The 25287-nt window shown below is 36.3% G+C and overlaps 2 protein-coding genes and 1 long non-coding RNA gene across 3 annotated transcripts; 1 reads left to right on the top strand and 2 right to left on the bottom strand.

Annotated features, from left to right (window-relative positions):
- Window positions 1-12711: 12711 nt before the first annotated feature.
- LOC145132604 (co-chaperone protein p23-1-like) lies at window positions 12712-15418 on the top strand. Its single transcript, XM_079067452.1, has 6 exons — window positions 12712-12873; window positions 13752-13938; window positions 14113-14272; window positions 14864-14901; window positions 14990-15047; window positions 15195-15418. Exons 1-6 carry the CDS (start codon window positions 12869-12871, stop codon window positions 15296-15298), a joined length of 552 nt encoding a protein of 183 aa, XP_078923578.1. The 5' UTR covers window positions 12712-12868; the 3' UTR covers window positions 15299-15418.
- An 871-nt stretch (window positions 15419-16289) lies between these two features.
- LOC145132593 (F-actin-capping protein subunit beta-like) lies at window positions 16290-18569 on the bottom strand. Its single transcript, XM_079067441.1, has 8 exons — window positions 18333-18569; window positions 17795-17865; window positions 17486-17599; window positions 17281-17366; window positions 17147-17220; window positions 16935-17054; window positions 16674-16769; window positions 16290-16562 (listed from the first exon to the last, which is right to left on the bottom strand). The coding sequence occupies exons 1-8, from the start codon at window positions 18459-18461 to the stop codon at window positions 16482-16484; spliced, it is 771 nt and encodes a 256-aa protein (XP_078923567.1). The 5' UTR covers window positions 18462-18569; the 3' UTR covers window positions 16290-16481.
- Window positions 18570-23078: 4509 nt separating this feature from the next.
- LOC145103758 (uncharacterized) lies at window positions 23079-25268 on the bottom strand. Its single transcript, XR_013706846.1, has 3 exons — window positions 24955-25268; window positions 23598-23657; window positions 23079-23420 (listed from the first exon to the last, which is right to left on the bottom strand). It is a non-coding gene; the product is annotated as an uncharacterized LOC145103758 (long non-coding RNA).
- Window positions 25269-25287: the final 19 nt, after the last annotated feature.

The raw sequence follows: 25287 nt of genomic DNA, 5'->3' as shown, positions 1-25287 counted from the left end.
ACATCCCAAATGTTTTAAAATGAATAAAAATACTTTTCTTCGGAAATGCTTTGATAACGTATTTATCATGTTTTACTGGGAACAAATTCCGCAACATTTTTATTAAAAGAGGTACTCTGATTTTTATAAAGCATAAACAAAATCGGTCTTTTCTGGCCGTGAAAATGGGGATGTCACAGTTGGTATCAGAGCATTAGTTTAAGCAACCTAGGAATATGGATTTATTTCTAGACTTAAACTTAGAATGCTAAGCAAGGATTGTGAGGAGTGTGTCTAATAAAATTTAGGTAAAGCACCTGAATAGACACAAGCACTAGCTAATTTACGGAAAATGCCTAACATGCTTTTATGTGCTAAATGATTTATGATATGCATTGTATGATCGGATCTATGGTCTGTTGCCGACCGGATCTAGAAACTTTATGTGTTCAGATTTCTAAACGTTTAATTACGGTATTAGAACTGGCATATAACTTTTCGGAAAAATAGGGAGAATTACACGTCGATCGTAAATAAAATCTTTCCTATCTTAATTCTCGTCATTGCACACCGAACGTCTGATTTGGTATATAGATCGAAATGGCAAGAACCCGTAGTGGAGCCGGGAATGCAAATGGGAACATGAATCAACCACCAGTGATGGAACAAATACTTGTTGTAGCAGATGCTCCTGAGCTAATTACAATGGACGGAGTACAAGCCATGATACGGGCCATGTTGGCTGAACAACGGGAAGAGATGAGGCAAATGTTGCATGAAAATAGGGACGAACCTACAATGCCAGTTGAACAGCCCGAATTGAACGATGGGCAGTCAGAAGGAGGGAACTACAGTGGGACCGTTGGTCAAGCCAACCCACCAATAGTTCGACAAAACAACCAGTATGACGGAGTCGAAGGGAATGGATGCAAGTACAAGGATTTTCTGACTTGCAAGCCATCGACTTTCACTGGAAAGGAAGATCCGATCGGAGTCATGGATTGGATCTCGGAGATGGAGTTAGCTTTTATGACGTGTGGTTGCAGAGGCAAGTTACAGACCACCTTTGCAGTACGTCAATTCCGAGGAGGTGCTGTGCGCTGGTGGAATACCCTGGGAAAACTCTGAGCCCCAATGAGCCCCTGCAACTGACATGGGTAGAGTTTTTGGTGCAGTTCAAACACAAGTACTGCTCAGCCCAAAACCTGCTCGAGCTAGAGAACCAGTTCCTGACCTTGAAGAAAGGAAGCATGTCAATTGATGAATACACCAACAACTTCACAGAGAAGATGGAGTTCGCCTTGCGTCTTGTTCCGGATGAGCTGACGAAAATCGACAAGTACGCAAAGGGACTTCCATGGGAGTACGCGGTGCCAGTGCGTCAGGCACCTACTCTGGAGGCAGCTATCTGGGCTGCCAAGTCTGAGGAGGATATGATTAAGGGAAGAGCTGCCAACAAGATTGAGGTTGGCGAAAAGAGGAAGTTTGAGGGGTCTACGAGGCCCAACAAAAAGATCAAGTCTGGTTCAAAGGATTTTAGCGGAGGAGGAAACAAAGTGAAGTGGTGCGAGAAGTGAAAGAAGAAGCACTTCGGGAAATGTAGCGAGGAAGTGGCTTGCTACAAGTGTGGGAAGACCGGACATTACGCCAACGAGTGCACCGCCAGCAAAAGGGTGTGTTATGAATATCGTGAAGAAGGGCACGTTGCTAAGGATTGACCGAAGAAGAAAGAGGCGGCAAGACCAAACATTCCACCGAAACCGAAGGCAAGAGCGTTCCATATGATCCTTGACGAAGAAGATGGAAATGAAAGGGATCAGGAATGAGGATCTATGAAGTAGTCGTGTAAATAGTACCACGTGGTGTAGCCTATTAGAGGCATAGTATAGGTTGAACTTGAACACCTATGTAATCGTTTCAAGGAATAATATAAAACCTTCGTTTTGTTATCTAATGTGTCAAGTTGTTATGTGATTTTCTTGTATGGTGACTTGGGTGAACTGCAAGACAATACTTGGGACGAGTATGAGTACGTGTGAAAGGTAGTAGAGGCCTATACTACCGGAAGCACAGGACTCACGCTTGGATCATGGAAAGTTACAAGGTTACCAAGAAGCTAGTAATTGATACCGTTTTATTCAAATATGTCGTTACCATCGTTTCGTTAATGACTAAGAGGATGATTGTTATTCCGACCCTAGTGGTCATATCGAATTGAGTCCAACTACGATAAGTATGTTACGTGGTTCAGAGAACCAAGTTTGATGTAGCATCTGACTTAAGTCGGAAGATTGAAATAAAAGATAATCAAAGCGATCGGTAGAGGTATCGCGATAGTTGCTTGTAGCTAGAAATGCTACCTTTTAAGATGTGATTAGAACATGAAGAAATGTATAGTCTGTTCTGGAAGACTCTAAGAGACCTGAGTCTAAACGTGGGAACATACGATGATAAGTCATTAGAATATGACACATCGGTCCATTTTAGTAATAAAATAACTTATCTTAAGTTTGTTAAGAAGAAGAAGCAGTCTCCAGTAAGGATCGAGATTGTGACTTGAAGTTCATAATTTGGAGTCTAATGTGAGATAGGGAGCAAGTGCAAGATCGAGCACCGCCTGTAATCAAGAAGTCTTAGAGTTAGATATTCGTTCGAAGAAACATCAAAGTTACGGTTATTACTTAGGATGAAGAGATAACGTATGGAGTCATCATGTGAGCCCTGTTTCGTTGATGATTCCGGGACGTAATCATCCTAAGGAGGAGATAATTGTAACGCCCGTAGATCCGGGCTAGTCAATTTAGAGATAATAGGGGTCGAAAATGACTTTTTTACAAAAGATTATTTAGAATAAATAATCTTAACCAATTTGTAGAATACCTCTCAAGGGTTCCGTACATATAAAGAACGTTGAAATCCGAGTTATAACGAAGAAGTTATGGTCCGTCGAAGTTTTACGGCAAAACCGACACGACACCGGGAGACGTAAATAGTGAATTTACGATGGAGGAATTTTTAGCCTTAGAAATCTAAACAAAAGTTGTAGTATATGTTAAACCGAGAACATACAAAAAACGAACGCCCAAATCTGACTTCGTATCAGGAAGTTATGAATGTTCTAAGATTTGGCTTAACAGTGCACAGCCCGAAACTCGAATTTTAGATCGAGCGGTTTTTGGCCTACGCGACCTAAATGAGAATTGAAGATCTCATTAATAGGAACTCAACGGTAAAAAGACAGACGAAAACAGAGTCCGTATGTAGAAGTTATGAATTTTACGCGGACATTTAACAATATAATCTCTTCGTACTGTTAAATTTAAGATCGATCGAGAATTAGCCGACGGAGTCAAAATGAAAGTTGTAGATCTTATTTTTACCTACGCGTGGATATAAAGAACGTCAAAAACAGAGGTCGTATGTGAAAGTTACGGATTTTAGAAGTCGGAAGTGTGCTGTACGAAAATGGGTGATGTGGCATAATCTTGGCCATTGCTTTCTCCCCAAGTCTTGCCACTAGATGGTGACATGTGGCACCAAGTTCAGCCATTTTTCACCCTATAAATAGAACCTCTCCCACCCTCATTTTCTTCACACTTTTCCCATTCTTTCTTCTCGTTACTCTCTCTCTCTCTCTCTCTAGAACCTCTCTCTAGCCCCGAAACCCCCCAAAAAGCCTAGGGAACCTCCCTAGCACGAGGCGGAGCCCCGGAGTGCTCGACGGATCCGAGAAGAAGAGCTTTTCGGCTCGGGAACGCTGCTCCAAGCAAAGCCCGGTTTTCTATAAAATCCGCTGTAAGTGAGCTACACCTACGCTATTTTTAATATAGCTTTTATTTAATTATAGTAACGTTATTAGGAACTTATAATAAGTACTTGGGCTATTATTATGGGTTATATAAGTATTTTTTTTAACGCTTATATAATAGTAATAATAGCTAGACTATTAATTAGTCTCGGCGAATAATATACTAAACTCTAGTGGTAATAATATTAGGTTTCGTCGAAGGAAATTATTTTTAAGAAGCGAAGCCCTGTCTGAGTTCGGAATCACCACCTTTTCAAGTGAGTGCATGGTCCCTTTCATCTTACACATACATATGAAGTATTTAATATAAATTACGTGCTATGTGTGCATATTGTCTGAATACTTGCTGTCTATGCTGGGTGAAATATTTTTATACACGTTTTAAATGATTTAAATTGTATATGTATTTTATATCTACAAAACGTGTTGGGTAAAACATGGGTAGATGTAATAGTTGCTGTGTGACCAAATAAAATAATGAGAGGCCTCGATATAGATGTTATTGATGATCCAGTCATCTAGCGGAGTATAGATGACGATCACGGACTATTCTAGACAGTCCAGTGGAACGCTAGCAGGCTCGCAACCTGTAGGTGTTTATTTGAACTGTGTGCTCACCAGCAGTACTCCATCCCTCACATGGTTGCCTTATTTGACATGAAATGCTGAGGAACCCCCGAAGCATGTGTTGTCACCCCGATGAAAGTCCCTTAGACTAGGTCCCTTGTGCTAGATGTTTTAGGGACGTAAAGTGAGGATAACGGGAACGGGTAATCGGTTTTGTTTGGTTTGATAAAGTTAATAAACTTATTTATTGTGGGTTGAAAACCCTATGTACTCACCAGGTTTCCCAACCTGACCCACTCAGTTTATTTATATCACAGGTGTTGATATGAAGTCACATTACACTGAGAGATTAAGGAGATATATATCACTAGTGATAATGAATGTAAGTTCTATTTATGCTTATGTTTCTGTATTGACGATGACATCCCAAATGTTTTAAAATGAATAAAAATACTTTTCTTCGGAAATGCTTTGATAACGTATTTATCATGTTTTACTGGGAACAAATTCCGCAACATTTTTATTAAAAGAGGTACTCTGATTTTTATAAAGCATAAACAAAATCGGTCTTTTCTGGCCGTGAAAATGGGGATGTCACAACTATCCACTTGTAGATCACGATGCCATTCCATAACACATATACTCAGAACCTGAACACACAATTGATAACCTATACAAAGTCCTCATCACACTTCCTCAACATATCCATCACTTGAAGGTAGACCCACTGATTGCTATTAGCATAGCAGTATAATTCATACCTGCACATAGATCTCCCGTTCATACAGAGTCTTCAGCATAACTGGGCCGCCTCATTGCACCATCCTAGTAACTGTCATCCAAACTGCATCAGGCAGCATCTTCCAAAGCGAACGTCCCATCCGAGAATTTCCAATTCCCCCCCCCCCCCCACTTAGAGCACTAACTATTGATTACTGGCGGCGAAACTGGTATGCGACTCAATTGTCCCTATCCAAGGCAACGAACTTCAAAGTATCCGAGTTCCTGCTGGTGATTTCTGAATCCCTGAATCCGGACCTCTCGATCTGGTCTAACGATTCTCTATCCTATCTCCTCCTCTTGAACGCACCACTGGGGCCTACCATCTATGATCCCTTAACAATAAATCCTCCCTAGCATCTCGTATGCTCTAATAACTCACGCAGAGAGAAACAGAAACTCATAATACAAATATGAACAAAAGATAGAAGAAAAGACATACAGGCCGTCACCTCTGGCGCTGTCCGGGTCTCCTCGGCCATAAGCTGATAAGCACGTCCTTGAGCCTTCAGAGGCTTTGCTTTGCCCTGACCCCCGTCAGTAAGTCTCAAAGTGGCTGGTGCTGGGGCCTGCACTGGCCTGGCAGCCAAAAGAGGACACTGGGCCTTCATATGGCCCACCTGATCGCAATGATAACAAAGTCGGACTCCGGCAGCTGGAGTCTGCTGTCTGCAGTCCCTGGCCATGTGACCCTCCTTGCCACACTTGTGGCACCCAGAAAAAGACCGAAAACCTCCATCATGCACCTTGCCGCACTTCCCACAAGTGCGACTCCCCAAACTTCCCTGTCGATAATCAGTGGCCCTCGACCGTTTCGGCGCAGGCTGAGACTGCACCGGGGCCTGCCTCTGCTCTCTCAATTGGAGCTCGATCTCTAACTCACGCCGCCTGGCGGCCTCCTGCAGCTCAAACAAGGTATCACATCTCTGCGTAGACACGAACTGCCTGATATCCCTCTTGAGCATACTCAGATACCGGGTCATCTGAGCCTGCTCTGAAGCAAACTCAGGGCAAAACATCGCCCTCTCCGTGAACATCCTGGTGATCTCCGTCACCGACTCTGAATCCTGCTTCAGCTCCAAAAACTCCTGAGCCAACCTCTCCCGCTCAACCCGCGGAACATAACGAGTACTGAACATGTCCCGGAACTGATCCCAAGTAACCGCACCCCGCTGCGCGTCGGAGTATGATCCCGTAGTCAATCTCCACCAATCCTTTGCCCCGAGCCTCAACAGGTTTAGAGCACACCTCACCCTCTGATCAGTAGGGCATGAACACGTGAAGAAACATCCCTCCACGTCTGACAACCATGTCATAGCAACGATCGGATCCTGAACTCCGTTGAAAGTAGAGGGCTTCGTATTATCGAAGTCCTGATACTGAAAGCCCCTACCGGCTCCTCCCCCTGCCGCTGCTACAACCGTTGTAGCTGCCGCGGTAGCCGTCTCTGCAAGAGTTGCATAACGCTCGTCAAAGTACTCAACCATGGCGATCCTGATTGACCCAAACATTTCCGGTAACTGAGCCCGGAACATAGCAGCAACATCATCATGTAGGATCTCACGAATCCTGGCATCCAACTCATCCGTCCTCATCTGACCAATGACCTCGGGTGGTGCTGATCCATCCTGACCACCCTCTCCTGATCCTGATCCCGAACCGGATCCCGCCCCGAAGCGTCTCGTAACCACCATACTGAAATACATCCAAAAGAACATTAGACATTGCTCATAACAGCCCGGAAACTAACTCCCAACCAAAACCCTAGGGGTTGTGACTTCCTTGATACGCGTATGGGTCCTGTGCTTTCAGTAGTACGGGACCATACTACCTTCCACACCTACCCATATTTGTCTCAAGTATCATCACAACACCCTAACAACATAAATAAACATAGCGAGCGCTCAATCCTCACTCCTAGAGGAAAGCTAAATATCTCATACTGACCTACCGGTCCCACAACTCACCCAACCATGAAACTTCCACCAACCCTGCAGCACTAGTGTATGCTAGTCATACATAACGCTGGACCCTATAGACTTTCGAATATCCAATCCTACCCTAAGTTCCCAATCAGACAAGAACAGAACATAAGGCCAAATCAAACATTCTCAGGCTATAAGATCTTAGTTATGTATAGCCGTGATGCATACACTAAATAACTACAGTAATGATGTCAATTCCATATAAATAGAACCCTAGGCTAGCAGGCATCATGTAATCAGGCAATCCTATCATGCAATTCCTGAAGATCCCTAGCCTAGTACTAGCATGCTGTTCTATCATATCACAAAATCAAATAAATGTATGGTATTTTGGGGTCTACTTTCTGGCTCCGGCTGATCGTACACCCTGCATCCTCTTTTACTTATTTTGAAAACCCTTTTTAGAAATCATTTTGAAAACTTCCCTTGATTTGAGACTGGATTCACACGAATGTTCCTCCAATTCACTCAAACCAAGGCTCTGATACCAACTTGTAACATCCAAAAATTTCCAACCAATTTAAACTTTTCATAAACAATCCATGTTCCATTAGTTATTACAAAAAGTTTTCCAAATATTATATTATCAGAGTATCCCAGAAACAACATTATAAAAATGAGGAGCGGTACGATCACGCCTTTGCCTTGCCACGATCTCCTGATGTACCTGAAACAATAACTGAAAACTGTAAGCCCGAAAGCTTAGTGAGTTACCCCCAAGATACCCATACACATACAACCGTACACATACAAAAATGAACAACATACTATGGGTCCAGTCAACCATCGGGTTGGAATATCCCTGGCCCTCAACCATCGGGTTGGAATGCCAACATACTACGAGTCCAATCATCCTCGGGATGGAATACTCCCGGCCCACAACCATCGGGTTGGAATGCCCACACTCATACACATAAAATAACTACTATGGGTCCAATCATCCCTCAGGATGGAATACCCCATGCCCTCAACCATCGGGTTGGAATGCCAGCATGCTACCAGTCCAATCATCCTCGGGATGGAATACTCTCGGCCCACAACCACCGGGTTGGAATGCCCACCTACTATGAGTCCAATCATCCTCGGGATGGAATACTCTCGGCCCACAACCATCGGGTTGGATTGCCCACATAACCAATCAAACATGTGCACCTATATCAGATAATCATATAACAGTCTACCAGACAACATACTAGGGCCCTATCATCCTCGGGATGGAATAACCTCAACTACCATAACAAGCATGTGCACATATAACAGGTAATCCCCTACCAGCATACAGACAGCCAGACCTAACTATAGGTCACTAAACATAACCACATCTGATCTATCAAGATACTGATTCAACCGATCGTACTAGCATGTAACCATCCTATCTACCAGGATACCAAGCTATCATATCACAATAGTAACTATCCCAAATAACAAATCAAAGGGCCGGCCTTGGTGCCTTAGACCCTTGAGCATAGTGAGGATAACTCACCTTGCAAATGCCGAACTGAAAGAGATGAGATCAAAACTCCCGATCACTGCCACGAACACCACCGCCTAAAACTTCATTGAAACCATAACCATCAGAGCCCAAATTACCAAAATACCCCTTTGAAGTCAAACTGGTAAACTCTTGGTCAAAGTCACAGTCCTGGTCAAAGTCAACCTTCCTGGTTGACCCTACTCGCCGAGTCATCCTAGTGACTCGTCGAGTTCATGAACTCAGAACCCCACAATTCGCGATTGGACTCGCCGAGTCACCCTATGACTCGTCGAGTCCTTCAATCCGAGTCCTAGCCTGCCCAACTCACTGAGTCACCACTCAACTCACTGATTTGCATCATAACCAGCTGGGTTAGGGCTTGCGACCCAACTCGTCGAGTCCAAGAACAGACTCGCCGAGTCTACTTAAGTCATCCCTATTCAGACGATTTCAGACCATCTCACTGCTTCCAACTCATAGATCTGGACTCCTAGGGCTAGTTTCACACGTAAAGTTTCCAACTTTACGTGCATGCAAGGCAATATAGGCTCAATACAAGCTAGAAAGAAGTTCAAGAAAAGAATGCTCTTATACATGCACAAAGGCTGATGCTTTATGCTTCCCTGGACCAAAACCAGCCTAGATCTGAAGTTGCAACCTCAGATCTAGTCCCCACACCCGAAATGGATCCCAATCAAGCTAAAAATCCCCAAAACCTTAACCATGAATAGATCTAAAAGGGAAAAGCTCAAGGTGACATCTTGTTACCTCAGAAACGTGCCCAAAATGAAGTAGGTTCCGGATCTACGAGGATTCTTTGATGCTAGCCTCTTGATCTACAAGCTTCCTTCTCTATATTCCTCCTCCAAAGCTCAAATCTCTTCAACAATGGAAGCTCACACGATTTTTAGGGTTTACTGACTCTCAAGGGTAACAAGGAGGCTGAGGGGAGGACATAAAGTCCTTTAAATAGGGTGCAAACCCTAAGATTTAGGGTTTTCTCTTCCCAGTACTGACTCGTCGAGTCCAGCCGCCGACTCGGCGAGTCAGGTCACGTATCACGTGCCCAACACACGTTCCGACTCGACGAGTTAAAGCTCCAACTCGCCGAGTCTACTTTTCCATTTACACTTTACACCCCTAAACTCTTGCTTCTGAACTTGGGATGTTACAAGGAGGCTAGGGTTCTCTCAAGACGACTGAGGGAGGTGTGGAGGCTGAAAGAGATAAGAGGGTACGGTCCATAAGGTGCTTAAATACTCCACAAACCCTAAAAGTTAGGGTTCCATCCTGGCACATGTACGCCCAACGTACACATGTGTACACCCAGCGTACTAGGGCGCGCCCTAGTACGCTTAGCGTACCACATGTACGCCCAACGTACTACTTAATTCTCCAAACTTACCATTTTGCCACTAGGGCCTCCTTTTGCCACTTCCTTCTAAATCAAGGTCCAAAATGACTTAATTAAAATCCGAGGGATGAATTTAAAGCTACTGGAAAAATGGGATGTTACAATAAATGAACCAAAACTTTTGTAAGTACGCCCTCTCCCATGTATACCTTATATATCTATAAAAAAACACACACATAACATCACTTCTCTTTCCACAGATATAAAATCTCAGCAGTACTCACAGACAATACAGATACCACAACAATTTTCATGTCTAATGAAGCTGCCTGTACTCTGGTAAATGCCATTGCACAAGAAATCATAGACCGCTTTCCCAGTCAAGATAGAAAAACTTTACCTGAAGCACTCGAACGTTGTAAAGGTTGACAAAGAATGTCTATGTAGAATGCACAAAACTTTCATCCACTAAAAATATCCGTTTCACAGTCACCACAATCGATGACATAAAAACTCCACAGCCAACAATCATATCAACACAAAAAACACAAACTACACCATCAACAACAATGAAACCCACAAACCACCACAACTATGGAGTCCCTCACCCCTACTAACTCACGTGAAACTGGAAAACGCCTCCAAATGGAACATACAGGTACAAACAACATATAGCATTTTATTTATTGCTTACACGTAACCAACATCTTACATTTCACAGATACACCAAAAAAACCACGTCCCAAACGAGAGAAATACAAAACCAACGGCGAAGCGGACGAAGAACACATGCCAAAAAGCAATAAAACTATTTGATCTTTTCAAAACATACTTAGACTTAAATTATAGTCCCTTTATTATATAGCTTTTCGTCCATATTATAGACGTCATTCAACATATTATGTTTAAACAATAATATGTAAATATTCAATAAGAACTATGTCATATTCAGACAAAATAACATTTACTTTTCAGTTTGTTGTTTTTATTGTGTTTATTGTTCATGTTTATAGTTGTGTGTGTGAGAAGAATAGCAAGTCTGTTCTAGGTTGCAAAAGATATACCTTTACGAACTGCTTCGAATATGAATCGTTTCAACATTGCACCTACATAAACAAAGCTATTTCGCATTTTAAAGACTTTCATGGATAACTTTTTTTTTCAACTATATACATATATCAAAACCAGCACATCTAAGAATAATAAACTTCATGAATATTAGAGTTTCAACATATAACTTTGTAAATATTCACTCTTTCGTCCATCTATGTTTTCACTATCTTACTTTCCCAAGACAAAACCCACCACCATCTATTATTTTGAATGATGTCTCTAACTCTAGGGTTTGACGTTTCATACAATTTCTCATCCAAAATTCAGGATTTCAATTTTCGTCATCAACACCCAATTGTGCTCTATTACTACTACCAAACGTCCGCCACTAACGTGACTCGTGGTTCACCACGGGTTCACACACTAGTTCAAATAAAATGATGACATGTGTCATATTTAGGTAATATTAATGATATTTTAATATATTTGTCATCATTTAAAATGGATAGGAAGATATCGTAGAAAGAAAATAGGAGAATAGTTAATTTCTCTAGTTGAATTATAAGTGAAGCGATGAAATGATATTATTTAAGGAAAGGGGAATGATTACATAAAAATAAAAATAACATTAAGTGTGGACAAATAAAAGTGATTGGAATTAATATATTAAAAAATAATTATTTATTTTGTGATATTTTTTCTTTTATGTAAACAAATAGATAGATGGAAATAGATATACGAATTATGTTAAAAAAGCCCAAGATTATTAAAGAATAAAAAACTCATCATCACAATTGGATTAAATTCATCCAAAATGTTATTCATTTATTTGTAAACGGTTGAACAATCACAATACGATAGAATCTTAAAAACATAGTCGTTACATAAATTCAATACAAAAATCGTGATCAAATTTTTTTCCCACATAATTTTGAATTCTTTCTTGAATTTGACTATAGATATACAAAAATATAGAGATATAGGTGAATTTATTAAATAAATAATAACAAAAATACCCCCAAAAAGTAAAAGGATAACATAAAATGATCAATTTTCAATATTATCACAACATTATAACCTACACCCTAATTTTTACAAAACATTTTTATTATAAAATCGTTTTATTAGATATCACTTATTTAAAATTGTCAAAGTTCTTTCAATCGAAGTAGATTTTTAATATTTCTTTGTAAAATAGATTAATATTCATAAAATATGATTTTACGAAAAAAGAATTTAGCATAAAAATTGTTTTACAAAATAAATGTTAAATATAAGTTTTTAAAAATTACGATCATTTTGTAATATCTTTTTTGTATTAATTCTTTATTAAAATGTTACAATTTACATAACACGAGTACAACGTGTTTTTGGATTATTTTTAAACATCAAAAGTCTTTTTTGTAGGATTTTTTGTAAAAAGAATTTCTTAAAATGTATTTGTATTAGCAAAAGTCAACAAAAAGACTTTTGATTTAACTTTTATATGTAAAATAATAAAAAATATTATTAAAAATCAACTTTTTGTGATTTTTAGAAACCATTTCTTTTCTTCTATAAAAAATTCATTTTCAAAGAAGCTTTTCTATTATCTAAAAAGATCTTTTTTTTTTTTTTTTTTTTTTTTTTTTTTTTTTTTTTTAAAAATTAAAAGTCAAAAATCAAAAGGAATCCCAAACTACCCCTACATTTCTATCCTTCCCCCTCCACTTTTTCTTAAAGGGTCAAATTTCAAACAAGCGTTCATATAACAGCAGGCAGCATCTAGGATTCTAGTTTCTAGATAGTTCGCCATTCTCTGATTCTCTCTTCTTCTTTATCCTTCTTCAAAGACCTTTTCCGAACAGAAATTCGTAGGATCAAGCAATATGAGGTGCCGATTTTCCTTCGTAGTTTACGCTTTGCAAAGAAAATATTTGTTTTTCGTTTATTTTCCTACTTGTTTGAATGCATATATTCAATGAGGCTTCGCTTATTCACTTATTTTGTTCTTGTCGGAAACGAAATACTATTACCTCAAGTTATATGATGTGTTATTAGCTTATGAACGATTTAGTAAATAAAAGCAACTTGTAGTTGTTTCCGATTTTCCAAATTTGTGTTGTTTTTTGGCCGGTATGCTAGGTTAAATCATAAATGTTAAATGTATATATTTGCTTAACTTAAATCCAGTTTGAATCGCACAAATTCGTATCATAAATGATAAATGTATCGAGTTGAAAAATCTGTGGGGTAGATATTTAATATGAGTTACTTTGATTCTGTGTTACATGATCATTGTGAATTGATTTGAATTGGAACGTATGGTTTTGATAATATAATTGTTTTGGTTCTGGATTTGATTTTATAGTTGGTTTGCCGGAGGGTTTATAGTTCAAGTAATTGGGCAAGTCATGGTTATGGTCGCTAATTTCCAACTACTGATGAATTTTGCATGTTGCTAAAAGAAGTGGAAGAGTTGTGTTTAATTTATATTGGGTTTTCAGTTTCTGTATTGGAGTTTTGATTGTTAACTTGTTATACTTATTGTTCCCTTTCAGTAGCTGAGTTGACTGAATCAATTCAGTTTCAGTTGAACAAGCGAAACTGATTGAAAGTGATTGAAATGGTGATGAACTATACAAGAATGTATAAATGTTGATAGGGCAATAGTAAATGGACATACACAACACAAGCTTGGAAACATATTTCTTTCTAGTGTACTTCATTCTTAGATTACATGCCTTTACATTCTGTTATGGACATTTGCAGCCGACATCCTACCCTAAAGTGGGCCCAGAGGGATGATTTGCTTTATATCACCATTGATCTACCCGATGCTAAAGCTGTGAACCTCAAACTCGAGCCAGAAGGAAAGTTTCACTTCTCTGCAACAAGTGGAGCTGACAATATACCTTATGAAATTGACATCAACCTTTATGACAATGTGAATGTGGACGTAAGTACCCTTACAAAAATACAACTCTTTTCAGTAGTCCTTGTACATCATTTAAGCCTCATTTGTTATACCAATTTTTCTTCCAAAAGACTTGAATGCCCTTGTAAGAAATGTAGCTGCATAGTTGGGAGGTATTTTATATTTTTATATAATATTGGGAGTTGGGAATTGCAGGAAAGCAAGGCTAGTGTTGGGTCAAGAAATATTGTTTACATTGTAAAGAAGGAAGAGAGTAAATGGTGGAGCAGACTTTTGAAGCAAGAGGGAAGAACACCCACTTTCATCAAAGTTGACTGGAATAAATGGGTGGATGAAGATGAACAGGATGACAAAGGTGGTTAATTACATTACATCTTATTCTTTTTTACACACCATTTACATCTATTTCTATCATTCATTTGTTTGTTTTTTGTGTGTTTGGTTGGCCGGAATTGGAAACTCCATTCCATTCTCTACTCCGGCATTTGGCTGCAAATGAGTACGGAATTGAATTCCCACCAGTAAAGGAATTCAACTTTACTTCCATAAAGTCTTCATTTGTATAAATGACTGTAATGCCCTTCCTGAACCTCAAAATTTTGTCTCGATATTTTATTTAAAAATAATTTTCAGATCTTATTTTATTTATAAAATAATAGTTATTAACAATTTAGCAATTTTTTAGATGATAATTTTGACTAGTTAACTAGTGTGCGGATAAATATATGTATCTTTGATTATATCTTATTCTAAATGGTCATGCAAGTAGAATTTTAAATTTAGCAAGTTAATTTTGATTTTATTTTCTGTAAAATGATATTTATATCTTATAGAAATTCTCATACAAAACAGACTCAATGTTTGAAATGTTAAATGTAAATGGAAAAGAAGATTGTAATTTATAGAATATATGTTTGCTTAATTGCTTTTGGTATTTTTTTTTCAGATGGACCTGATATGGACTATGATGATGTTAATTTCTCGGTAAATATTGTCTTCCTTAAGCTATTTTTATATTCTTTTAAAAAAAATTTACAATTAAATCTAATGTGTGGCTCATCATTTTCAATAGAGTCTAAATTTGGGTGGTGGTGGTGGTGGAGAAGAAGAAGAAGATTTTGATGATGAAGGTAAGACCATTCATCTTTAAAAGCCAAGCCATCAAAACATTTTTATCCTTTCTGACAACACAACACTTTTATCTAAACGTGACTTAATATGGGAAATCAATTTTGTACACTTTTTTTTTCTTAACTGTTGTACTTACTTGTATGCAGACGAAGATGAGAGGGACACAGCCACAGAAGAAGATACTGAAGAAGAAAAAGAGGAAGAAACTATTAATGCCAGCAGCCAAGTTGAAGCAAAAGCAAAAGCTTGAAGTGTGGTATATTTATTGCTTCTTTAACAAATAGATAGTTGCTTCTTATTTGTGTTTGAATCATGATGCTATTTTGGGATTAAATGTTACAAGAGTTGCTATGAAAGTATTGTTGGAAAAGGAGAGTGTTTTTTTTTTCTTGTGTTTATTATTTTGGATTATTGTAGGACGGACTCTTTTTATTTTAAAAAACTTGCAAGTTTATGAAAATATAAAAAGTGGTATAGTCTATAAAAAGTGGTATAGTCGATACTCGATAGTGTGTAACCAATTTTTTTTTTCTTTATTCTATAGTATATGGTCAATTCTTTAGTCATCTGAATTCAAAGCCCTAAGAAGTTTCTCCCTTGGGCTTAAAATCTCATAACCCAATAATATTTATGTTTTCTTAAATGTGACAGAAGTTTTTAATTATTTAACAAAAGACGTCAAATTTAATTATTTCAATTATGAATTTTTTTTATCTCTAGTGATATACGTAAAATGGTATTATAGTTTTTAGCTAAATTAAAATATTAAATAAATTAATTAGAAAAAAGTTGCAAAAGTGAACCCATTTCCTTTCGAACGCAAAAAAAGAAAAGTGTGGCAAAACTAATGTAGGGCTGAGGTGATTGGAAAAACAGCATGACATGATATCACTCCCTTCGGCCTTGGTTTGAAATTAAAACTGAGCTTCAAAAATTTGTTGGAACGGATCATATTGTAGATCACAAAAAGTTTCATAAAAAGATTACAGCTTCATCCATTTATCTCGTAGCATGTTGAAGATAACAAGTCCTGAGTTGGTTTCTTTGTGATCTTCGTCTACTTGGTTGTACATGCTCATTATGATATTTTTTTTATTTTTTGGTTAAATGTTTTATTCTTAATTGTTTTTGTTCTCATCTACAAAAATTAATTTCAATTTCCCTTTTTGGTTAAGATGTTTTATTCCCAGTTGTTTTGGGTTGTATCTACAAAATTTATGGTCACTGCTTTGAAGTTTGGATTGATTCCACCATCAATTCAAGGAATGTGAATGTGGTGACCTAACATGAAATTATATTTTGTTGTCTTTTAAAAATATATGATGGTTACATAACATAACAAGCTCCAACAGTAGTAGAATGTAACCAAACATGGAAAAACAAGACACAAAAACACAAAATTTATGAGTCAATATATGTGTGTGTTTCAAGTTTCATGGAAGCAGCCTTGTGCTGGGCAGTTCGGTAGGAGGGCGCAATGTCCATATCATCTCCTTTGTTTTCCCAAAGTACACCTGCATCCATGCATTTATTTTTCCACATCAATTATTTATTTATCTATATGGAAAGAAAATCTAAATAATATACATACATACAGGTAGGTTCCAAGTAAAAGAGTTGCGTACCTGATCAAGTGAATACCTCAATTTTCCTTCAATCTCTTCTATCAGCTTTCCCATGTTAGCCAGATGCCCATCTGCAACTGACAGTTCTGCCTTCATCTATAATATATATATATATATATATATATATATATATATATATATATATATATATATATATATAACACATCATCAAATTCAGTATATAAAGTATAAACAAAATCTTCTCTTTCTTTTTAATTTTTATAGGGTTAATCAGACATAATAAGAATAAGAAGATTATACCTGTCTGCGGATTGATCCAGACAAACTAAAAGTACCAGAATTCTCATGATCTGTAGTCATTGACAGCATCACAGTGCTTGTTAGACAGTAATCAGCCATTCCTTCCACTTCTGGCCCAACCTAATGTACCAATAATTCCAACAATCAATCAAAAATCATATTATCTTCTCTTCTTAACAGTTAACAGATCAAAAAAAACTCTAACAGTCTACCTCAATAAGATGTATGGCATCCCAACCTCCCTCGTTCAGGTAACCTCGCACACCATGTGCATACTTTGATCCATCTTCATTCAAACTTCAAATATTAATATTACTCAAAAGGATATAAAAATGACCACACCAACCTTTTTTTATCAAGAAGCAAGCCAGGAAGCCTTCCTTTTCATCATCCTCCCATAGGTACACTGATGAAGTACCACCTTCATAATACCTTTTAACCCCCAACATTCAACATACATATTCCAATTTTAAATTAAAACACAACATTCATATTTCTTTCATATTACACAATAAATCCAAAATAAATACGAGGTAAGTAAAGGACCTCACTGGTCACGATATACACTGAAGACTTCATTTGCTTCTATTTCAAGTGTCCTCAATTCAGGAGATGGATACAGCCCCCCTTCTAATGGAGGATGGTATTTATTTGACCATGGTGATCTACAAAGTACAACCAACCAAACAAATATTTCACATTATCAACAACCAATAAAACAACCTTCTAATGAAGGGAGGCTCAAGAAAGGTACATCATCTAGGAAAAATGCAAGATTACACTTTTAAAATGATTCATGATTGTACCAAATAAGGTGCTTGACAAGGCAAGTGATGAGATATGATGATATTCATTGTTACCTGTATGAGTCAGCATCCCTATTATAGTCACACAAGATGAATTCTTTAGCACTATCCACATCACATAACACCTGTTTGCAAAGAGGTGAACCAAGAACCAACACTTCAGTGAGAACCACAGAAAGAGATGGATGGAATATATCTCATCAGGCTTAACTGAACACTAAGTAGCTAGAAAATGGATTGTTCATGAATTTGGCTCATCAATGAGTAATTTTATCCATCATTTATATCATCTTTTCTGCTTAAATAAGATCGTGCATCTGAATTCTGTTAACAATAGTTCGTTCGATATGTAATTGCATAGTATACATTTCAATTTGATTGCACAATCAAAATCCCCAACAATACGGCTAAAACTTGAGGAAGTCTGCCTATCCTTCCAAAATGATTCCCAAATGTTACATGAACAAAGAAATTCAAATCAAAGTAAATGAGGCAAGTTTGAAGATGATAGAGCGTTGATCGATGGAAATGTGAAAGTAAAGTCGTAATTTATATATAAATGCATGAAATTGTAAGTTAGGGTTTATAAAACCTGAAGAGGCTGATCGACTTGAGAGAGGAGATCGGAGGAGTAGGAGGGCAAAAGGCTGACGAGGGCGGAGAGGGCTGCTTCTGTGTGTTTGGGAGGGATTCTTCTCATCAATCCCAGTGCTGCCTCCATTTCCAAGCATGCGGTTGAGAATGAGCGAGACAGAGGGCAGGAGGAAAGTTGTACAAAATCGAAGAGAAGGTTCGTAACTTCGTATGCGCAACGGGCAGGGTAAACGAATCAGATTAACATCATCATTTTTTTACATTACTTGTATGTAGTGGCGTTTCTTTGTAAGAAACTTTTTTTTTTTCTTTTTTCTTTTTTAAATGGCAATTTTAGGGGACATTTAACAGAATGATGTATTTCATTTTCTATATTAACAATTTTGCAGTTAGTTTACAAAGCCATTTTTATATTGTGAATTTAGTGATGCCTTTCACGTAATACTTTTTAAAATATGATATTTATCGTGCTTCTATTATGATGATTTTTAGGACAGGTTACTATAATAATAATGAATTAAATTAGACGATCGGACAATTTCAACTGAAATCATTAGATATATGGTTTGAATATTTAGATTTTTTTATTTGTTTAGAAAAACAAATTATTACTTTTTTATTGGTTCAATTGAAATCATTAGATTATTCTGTTAAATTTTTTTATTGGTTTAAAAAACAAATGAAAACCTTGAGTGTTTGTCAAAACTAGCTGGTATCATGTAACGAATAGCATATACATGGTAGCTGGTAACGTTTTGTTAGGCTAAGGGGTGTGATATAATTTTTGTCAATGGTAAAAGGTGTCACATAAGCGTCACCTAAGTTTTTGCAGTTTTTACATTTTTTACCTACAAGGTAGGGTGTGGTGATGTTTTTACCTACCATTTTTTTTTTGTAATTTAAAAATCTAAATAATTACATAAACATAAAAATAAATACTAATTAAAATAACATAACAATTTTATAATGGATTTTTCATTTTGTAGAGATTTTTTTAAAACAGATAATATAAAAATAGGTTTGAGTGAATAGTTTATAATCTTTACTATTATATAAAACATTTTAGACATTTTTTGAAATTTAAGAGGTACCACTCCTACTATATCATGTACAATCAACTTATGCTTATCATCAATACACATATTACATTTCCGTTTCAGAAACTAATTACATTAAACATTAATGCTTCATAAATAATCAAACGATACTTTTCCATCAATTAAATGACTTTCCTTCTTTATTCCCTTAATCAGTTGTTGTTATCTCTGACATTCCCTCATTAAAACCCACACTCAGTTTATCTAGCCATTTCAATTTCAAAATTTGAATCCTTAAATCTTATATTCTCCGTTTATAAAATTCCAAGGAATATAGACACATAATAAAAGATTTTATGGCTCAGGTAAATTTTCTACAAATATTCTTTCTCCGAATGTTTTTTTTGTTACTATAGACCTAATTGGATTTATTGTTAAAATAATGTGCCCTCAATTGAAATAATTGTAATTTTGGGTCTCAATGGTGATGTCGATATGATTCATCTTCTCAACATCATGATCAATTTATTAAATGCCACCACAGTAAACATCCATTTCATTTCTCTTTATAAATTTTTCTTTTTTGAACCATGATTTTAGGGTTTTAGATGCGGTCTCATCTGCTAAGCATGTCAATATGTCGATTTTTTTTGTAGATTCGAGTATCTAACACTGCCATCAGGAGTGCTAAACCCATCATGGTTGCATATGGTGATCCTGGTAGGCAACCATGAGTTTCTATGTTATAGGTCGTCTCTCTTTCTTGGTAACTAATCATGAGCTTATTTGTTGAAAGTTATATTCAATCTATTATTGCATTGCTATTTTAAATTTGTGGTTTTTTTTATAATCCACTCATAATCATATATAATCATATTGGCATTTCTCAATAGTTGCGTTCTTCGTTTTGTCAAGGTTGGAGATGACTTTGGATTTTTATATGAAATTTAGTCAGCTGTCTAAGAAAGTATATGGTAAGAATCTTTTTAACTCAAAAAGGAAGTAAAATATTTTTCCGTTTTACCCATTTGTTTGTATTGTTGGATTCTATTTGTTTTGATTTTTAAAAGCATCTATGATTTTAATGGTCCTATCCAATTCAAAATCTTGTTAAAAATTAAAACTAAAATGCTACAATAAACAAATAAATGGATAAACATTTTTGTTAAATATATAAATTAAAATGGTTTAGGACTAAAAAAACAACTTAAAATAGATTGAAAAAAAAATCGAATTGAATTATTACAACCCTACAACCCACCAAACCGGTCAAAGTTCTGAAACAAGTTTAGATGTTACGGTTATTAGAAGTTAACATTATGAACAAATGATTAATTGTAATTTGCACAGAAGTGACACATAAATAAATTTATCAACGTTTGAGGATTGTAAAAATGAAAAAATTATGAATATTATAACTTGGTTATACTTAAAGGTTTTTATGGTTTGATCTGATAGCCGTAAGAAAACTATTCATCGAAATAAATTAATCAGCGCTCGAAAACTATTTGTCGTCGCCGCTTTGCGCGGGTACACAACTAGTGTATATATATATATATATATATATATATATATATATATATATATATATATATATATTAGAATAGATGGAAAGCAAAAAAATTAATGATGTCAACAGATAGTTCCAACGTTCAAACCAGCCCAATGTTAATTTTATTTTTGAAAAAACTTTTACCCGCGGTAAAAAATCATCGTTGGTATTATACCGGCAGTAAAACCCCTTACCCCCCTCATGGCCCAATGTTCATCGACGGTATATCTGCCATCTCAGCCTAGGGATGTCAAAAAGTCTCGTGGGACATTGTTCCCGTGGGGGCCCCGTTGCATTTGTGGGTATTTATTAAAAAAAATCGGGGCAATGATGGGGGCGGGGGCGAGATGGGCAATCCCGTCCCGAAACCCCCATGGGGACCCTGTTAATAAATTATACATATATTAATTATATAAATATAATAAACAATAACATGAGTTTGAGCTTCCAAAATTCAATAAAAAACATGTTTTTTAAGTTGTTAGTATAATGTTTTTAAGATGCCATAACTTTTTTATTTTTAACATGTAAAATTCTGCTATAAATAATTATTTGTTACCTAAAAAAATAATTGGGGGAGGGGGAACGGGGGCAGGGGCAGGGGTAATAAGGGGGATTCAGGGGCGGGGGCAAGGGTAGGAAGGTTGGACATTTCGGGGGTGGGGGTGGGGGTGGGGGATACACTCCATGCCCCGTTTGTCCCCGTTGACATCCCTACCTCAGCCTTCACCAATGGTAAGAAGGTGCGACACCCCATAGCCTTAAAAGTTACGTGTGATAGTTTTTAGATTTGAAGCGTTTTGTTTAAATTAAATGCTAAAAGGTTGTAGTGTCACACGATACTTTTTGTTTAAAACGGAACGTTTTATCAAACGCTAGAAGTCAAACGTTCCGTGCCAAACACGTCATGAGAAATTGTTTCCATCTGTTTATTAGTATCTAACTCAATCATCACACACATACACCATTTTATTGTTTTGTCAAACTCAGTTGTATCAATAATAGGTTTTTATAAATTTTAATTGACAAATAAATTATTTGCTTTTAATTCTTCTATCAGAGTTTACTAAGATACTATGTGACTGATAAAATGTGAAATTATTATTAAAGTTATATATATTTTTGAATGTCTTGATTCTTGAAAAACCGAATTATAAAAAATGATTCAACTGAAATGTAATTTAGATGGGTTGGATCGAATTTCAATTTAGTTTGAAGGGTTAATCGCAAAAAAGACCCTTATATGTTAAGTTTTTTTCGAATTAAACCTTTTTTTTCCTAAAAAAACCATTACGTTACCCTTATAATTTTTATTTTTTCGATTTATCCCCTACATTTTCATTTTTTTCCCGAATTAGCCCTTATATTTTTGCAATTTTTTTCGGATTAAATATCAACTTTATTAAAAAAAAAATTCTAAAAAACTCTTTACATCTTTGTTAACTTTAAAGATTTCTAGCATTCCCCTTGCACATGCTCTTATCTCTATGATAGTTTTAAGAAAATCTAGAGAGATGGTTTTGTAAATCCATTGCTTGAAGATTGGTCAAGATCATTGTAGGCACATGTAATGATATGGAAAAGTTAACCTAAGATGTGTAACGATCATCATTTTGATCAAGGGTTATCGACATTAAGTTTTGATGTTGGTTATGGCGAAGGAAGGGTGAAAGTTTTTCTTGTTGGATTTTTTTAGGAAGTCATGTGGTCCTATGATGGAAGATAAGAATGACAATAAGAGAAGAAAGATATCACTCGTTGGTGTGAAGAAGAATATAGGAGGGTTGTGAACCCTATGTGTAACACCCTAAATCTGGTATGTCTTGAAACCCTCAAGAATTTCATTTTAGCATAATTGGCCCTTTAAGTACGATGGGCGTACTTAAGTGTACGCTTAGCGTACTATGCATGAATGGTCGCGGAGGAACTAGAGGTACGCTGGGCGTACGTTCCAAAATCATAGTAACAATTTTAACTGAACTCAATATAGAAAACGTATTTTAACTGCAACTTTTTTAGTAAATGTCACATCCCAAAATCATAGTAACAATTTTCATTTTTCAAAACTCTTTAATAATCCATAAACCATACAAAAACATTATTTCAAGAACATGGTCAAAATCAAAGTATCCCAAAATAATCAACCAACAAAATATCAATGATGATGTGCACAATCACGCATTCAGCTTGTCCAAATCATCTGATGTATTTGAAACATAAAATCAAACTGTAAGTCAAAGCTTAGTGAGTTACCTCAAAATACCCCACACAATAAAACAAATATAAATGTGCATGCTGGGTCCACAATCATCAGACTGGATTACCCCCCGCCTATAATCATCGGAATGGATTACCCCCGGCCTACAGTCATCAGAATAGATTACCCCCGGGTCCACAATCATCGGATTGGATTACCCCCGACCCACAGTCATCGAACTGGATTGTTCCGGGTTTGTTGGCTTACATCATAGAGCAGTAAAACCTCAACTCAACCACACTATGTCGACATATGAAACAAATAAACATATAACCAATAAGTACATGTAATCATATAGATCTACCAATCTAACACATCACTATAACATAGTAACATCCTATATACTAGAATACATAACACAACCTAGTGGGTCGGCATTGGTGCATTCGACCTACGAGTACAGTGAGGAAGACTCACCTTAAAGTCTAGAAGATAGTTGAACTGATCACCATTCCAAATATCTGCTCTACAGGTCACCTAAACATCAAACAGGGATCAAGCCTCAATCTACTACTCAAATTACCCAATTTGACCTAAAGTTAAACTTGCTCAAAGTCAAAGGTCAATTGTCAAAATTCAAAAGTCAACATCAGTCAGGTTACGCGATGTGTAACAGCTCTACGCTTTGCGTAGAGCATCAAGTGGCTTTTACGGGACAAGACAAGGCTATGTGTTGCGTAGTCATAATTAGGCCATTAAGTGTTTTAATACTAAAATAACGGATAAATAAAATTGATCACAATCAAGCAATTATCATAGTGTAGATATTTTATCAGACCTTTTTTTGTTTAATTTTGATCTAAATTTATTTATTTATCGAGTGAAATTATGTATAAATATGATAACATAAGTTTCCAACATCGAATTATTAAAAAGGTTTATTTGTTATTAAATTAGTTTTTGGGATTTACTTAATATCTAGTTAGTTAGTATTTAAAGGGATTTGTTTGACATTTAAATTATTATAGGGTGAAGTGTCACAGGGCCGGTCCAAACCGATTTGGGGCCTGGGGCAAAAACATAAAATGAGGCCCTTCAAGATAAAGAAAATATTATATTTAGATAACTAGAATTAGTGTACGAAACATTTTTTTTTTACAATGTCTAAACTCACAGTCTTGCAAAATTTAGTTTTTTTTTTTTTTTTCTTTTGGCATTTTGTCGCACTTCTTTGAACAAGGATCCATAATTATTAAAAGCGAAAACGGGAGGGAGTGGCAGGATTGTACATCTAAAGAGCTAATAGAAGAAATAGTAACTTACTTTGATTCAGTTGTGTATTTTCAATTACTTCATCTTGGATCTTGATGAAATTGATCTTTTTAGATTGTGCATACACAATTGTGCAACAATTGAACATGAGAAACTTAATGCAGTCTATAGTCACTTGTTCTATCAAGATAGAAATTAAGTTCATAAGTTGTATATTAAATTTTTAAAACCTAAAATACTCATATGAATAAAAAAAAATGTTGATTTCATTCCAGCATTTCATCGAACACTTCATATGCATGAAAAAGATTACAAAAAAAACTTGAATGGAACAGTTGGCTTCATTCCAACATTGCATCTAACACTTCATATGCATTGATTTTTTTGGGAAAAAAACTTCACTGGAATAGTCGATTTCATCCCTTCTTGATTGAAATAGTTTTTAACAATTAATGACTTGGTAAAGATTGATGAATTCGGGAAAAAAAGACTGCATATCATACTCATTCTGGGATACTAAACACACACCTAGAAATTGGAACTTCAAAATTAGATATCATACCTTTAGAATTAGAACTTCAAAATCAGAAATTGGGGGATTCAAAATCGTAACTCAGTAGCTTCATTTATGCAATCTTGGAATGTCTCTCATTTTCTTTTCTATTTGCAGGTCACTCTCATAGATGTGGAAATTTTAGATTGGAAATAAGATTATGAAGTGATTAAATGTGTTTTTTAACAATTGAAAAGTCATTTCGGAACAGTGTCTATTTTCCCGCTAATCATCGTCTATTTTCCCTCTATTTTCACCACTTCCATCTCTAGCTATGAGATTCAAACATGGGCCCTTTTCATTAATTCAAAATTTCGAGCGCCTCAACCATCTCAGCTAAAG

This window comes from Lactuca virosa, chromosome 1 (assembly GCF_052849685.1).
Source record: "Lactuca virosa cultivar CGN04683 chromosome 1, Lactuca_virosa_CGN04683_v6, whole genome shotgun sequence".
Taxonomy (NCBI): domain Eukaryota; kingdom Viridiplantae; phylum Streptophyta; class Magnoliopsida; order Asterales; family Asteraceae; genus Lactuca; species Lactuca virosa.
This window is presented reverse-complemented; position numbering and strand designations above follow the sequence as displayed.

Excerpts from the sequence above, each read along its gene's own strand:
- LOC145132604 (XM_079067452.1), top strand. Across the intron at positions 14,273-14,863 it reads AGATGAACAGGATGACAAAG|ATGGACCTGATATGGACTAT; the intron begins GTGGTTAATTAC and ends TTTTTTTTTCAG. Across the intron at positions 15,048-15,194 it reads AGAAGATTTTGATGATGAAG|ACGAAGATGAGAGGGACACA; the intron begins GTAAGACCATTC and ends ACTTGTATGCAG.
- LOC145132593 (XM_079067441.1), bottom strand. The coding sequence starts at position 18,461 with ATGGAGGCAGCACTGGGATTGATGAGAAGAATCCCTCCCAAACACACA. Across the intron at positions 17,221-17,280 it reads TTGCTTCTTGATAAAAAAAG|ATGGATCAAAGTATGCACAT; the intron begins GTTGGTGTGGTC and ends GTTTGAATGAAG. Across the intron at positions 17,055-17,146 it reads ATGCCATACATCTTATTGAG|GTTGGGCCAGAAGTGGAAGG; the intron begins GTAGACTGTTAG and ends TTGGTACATTAG.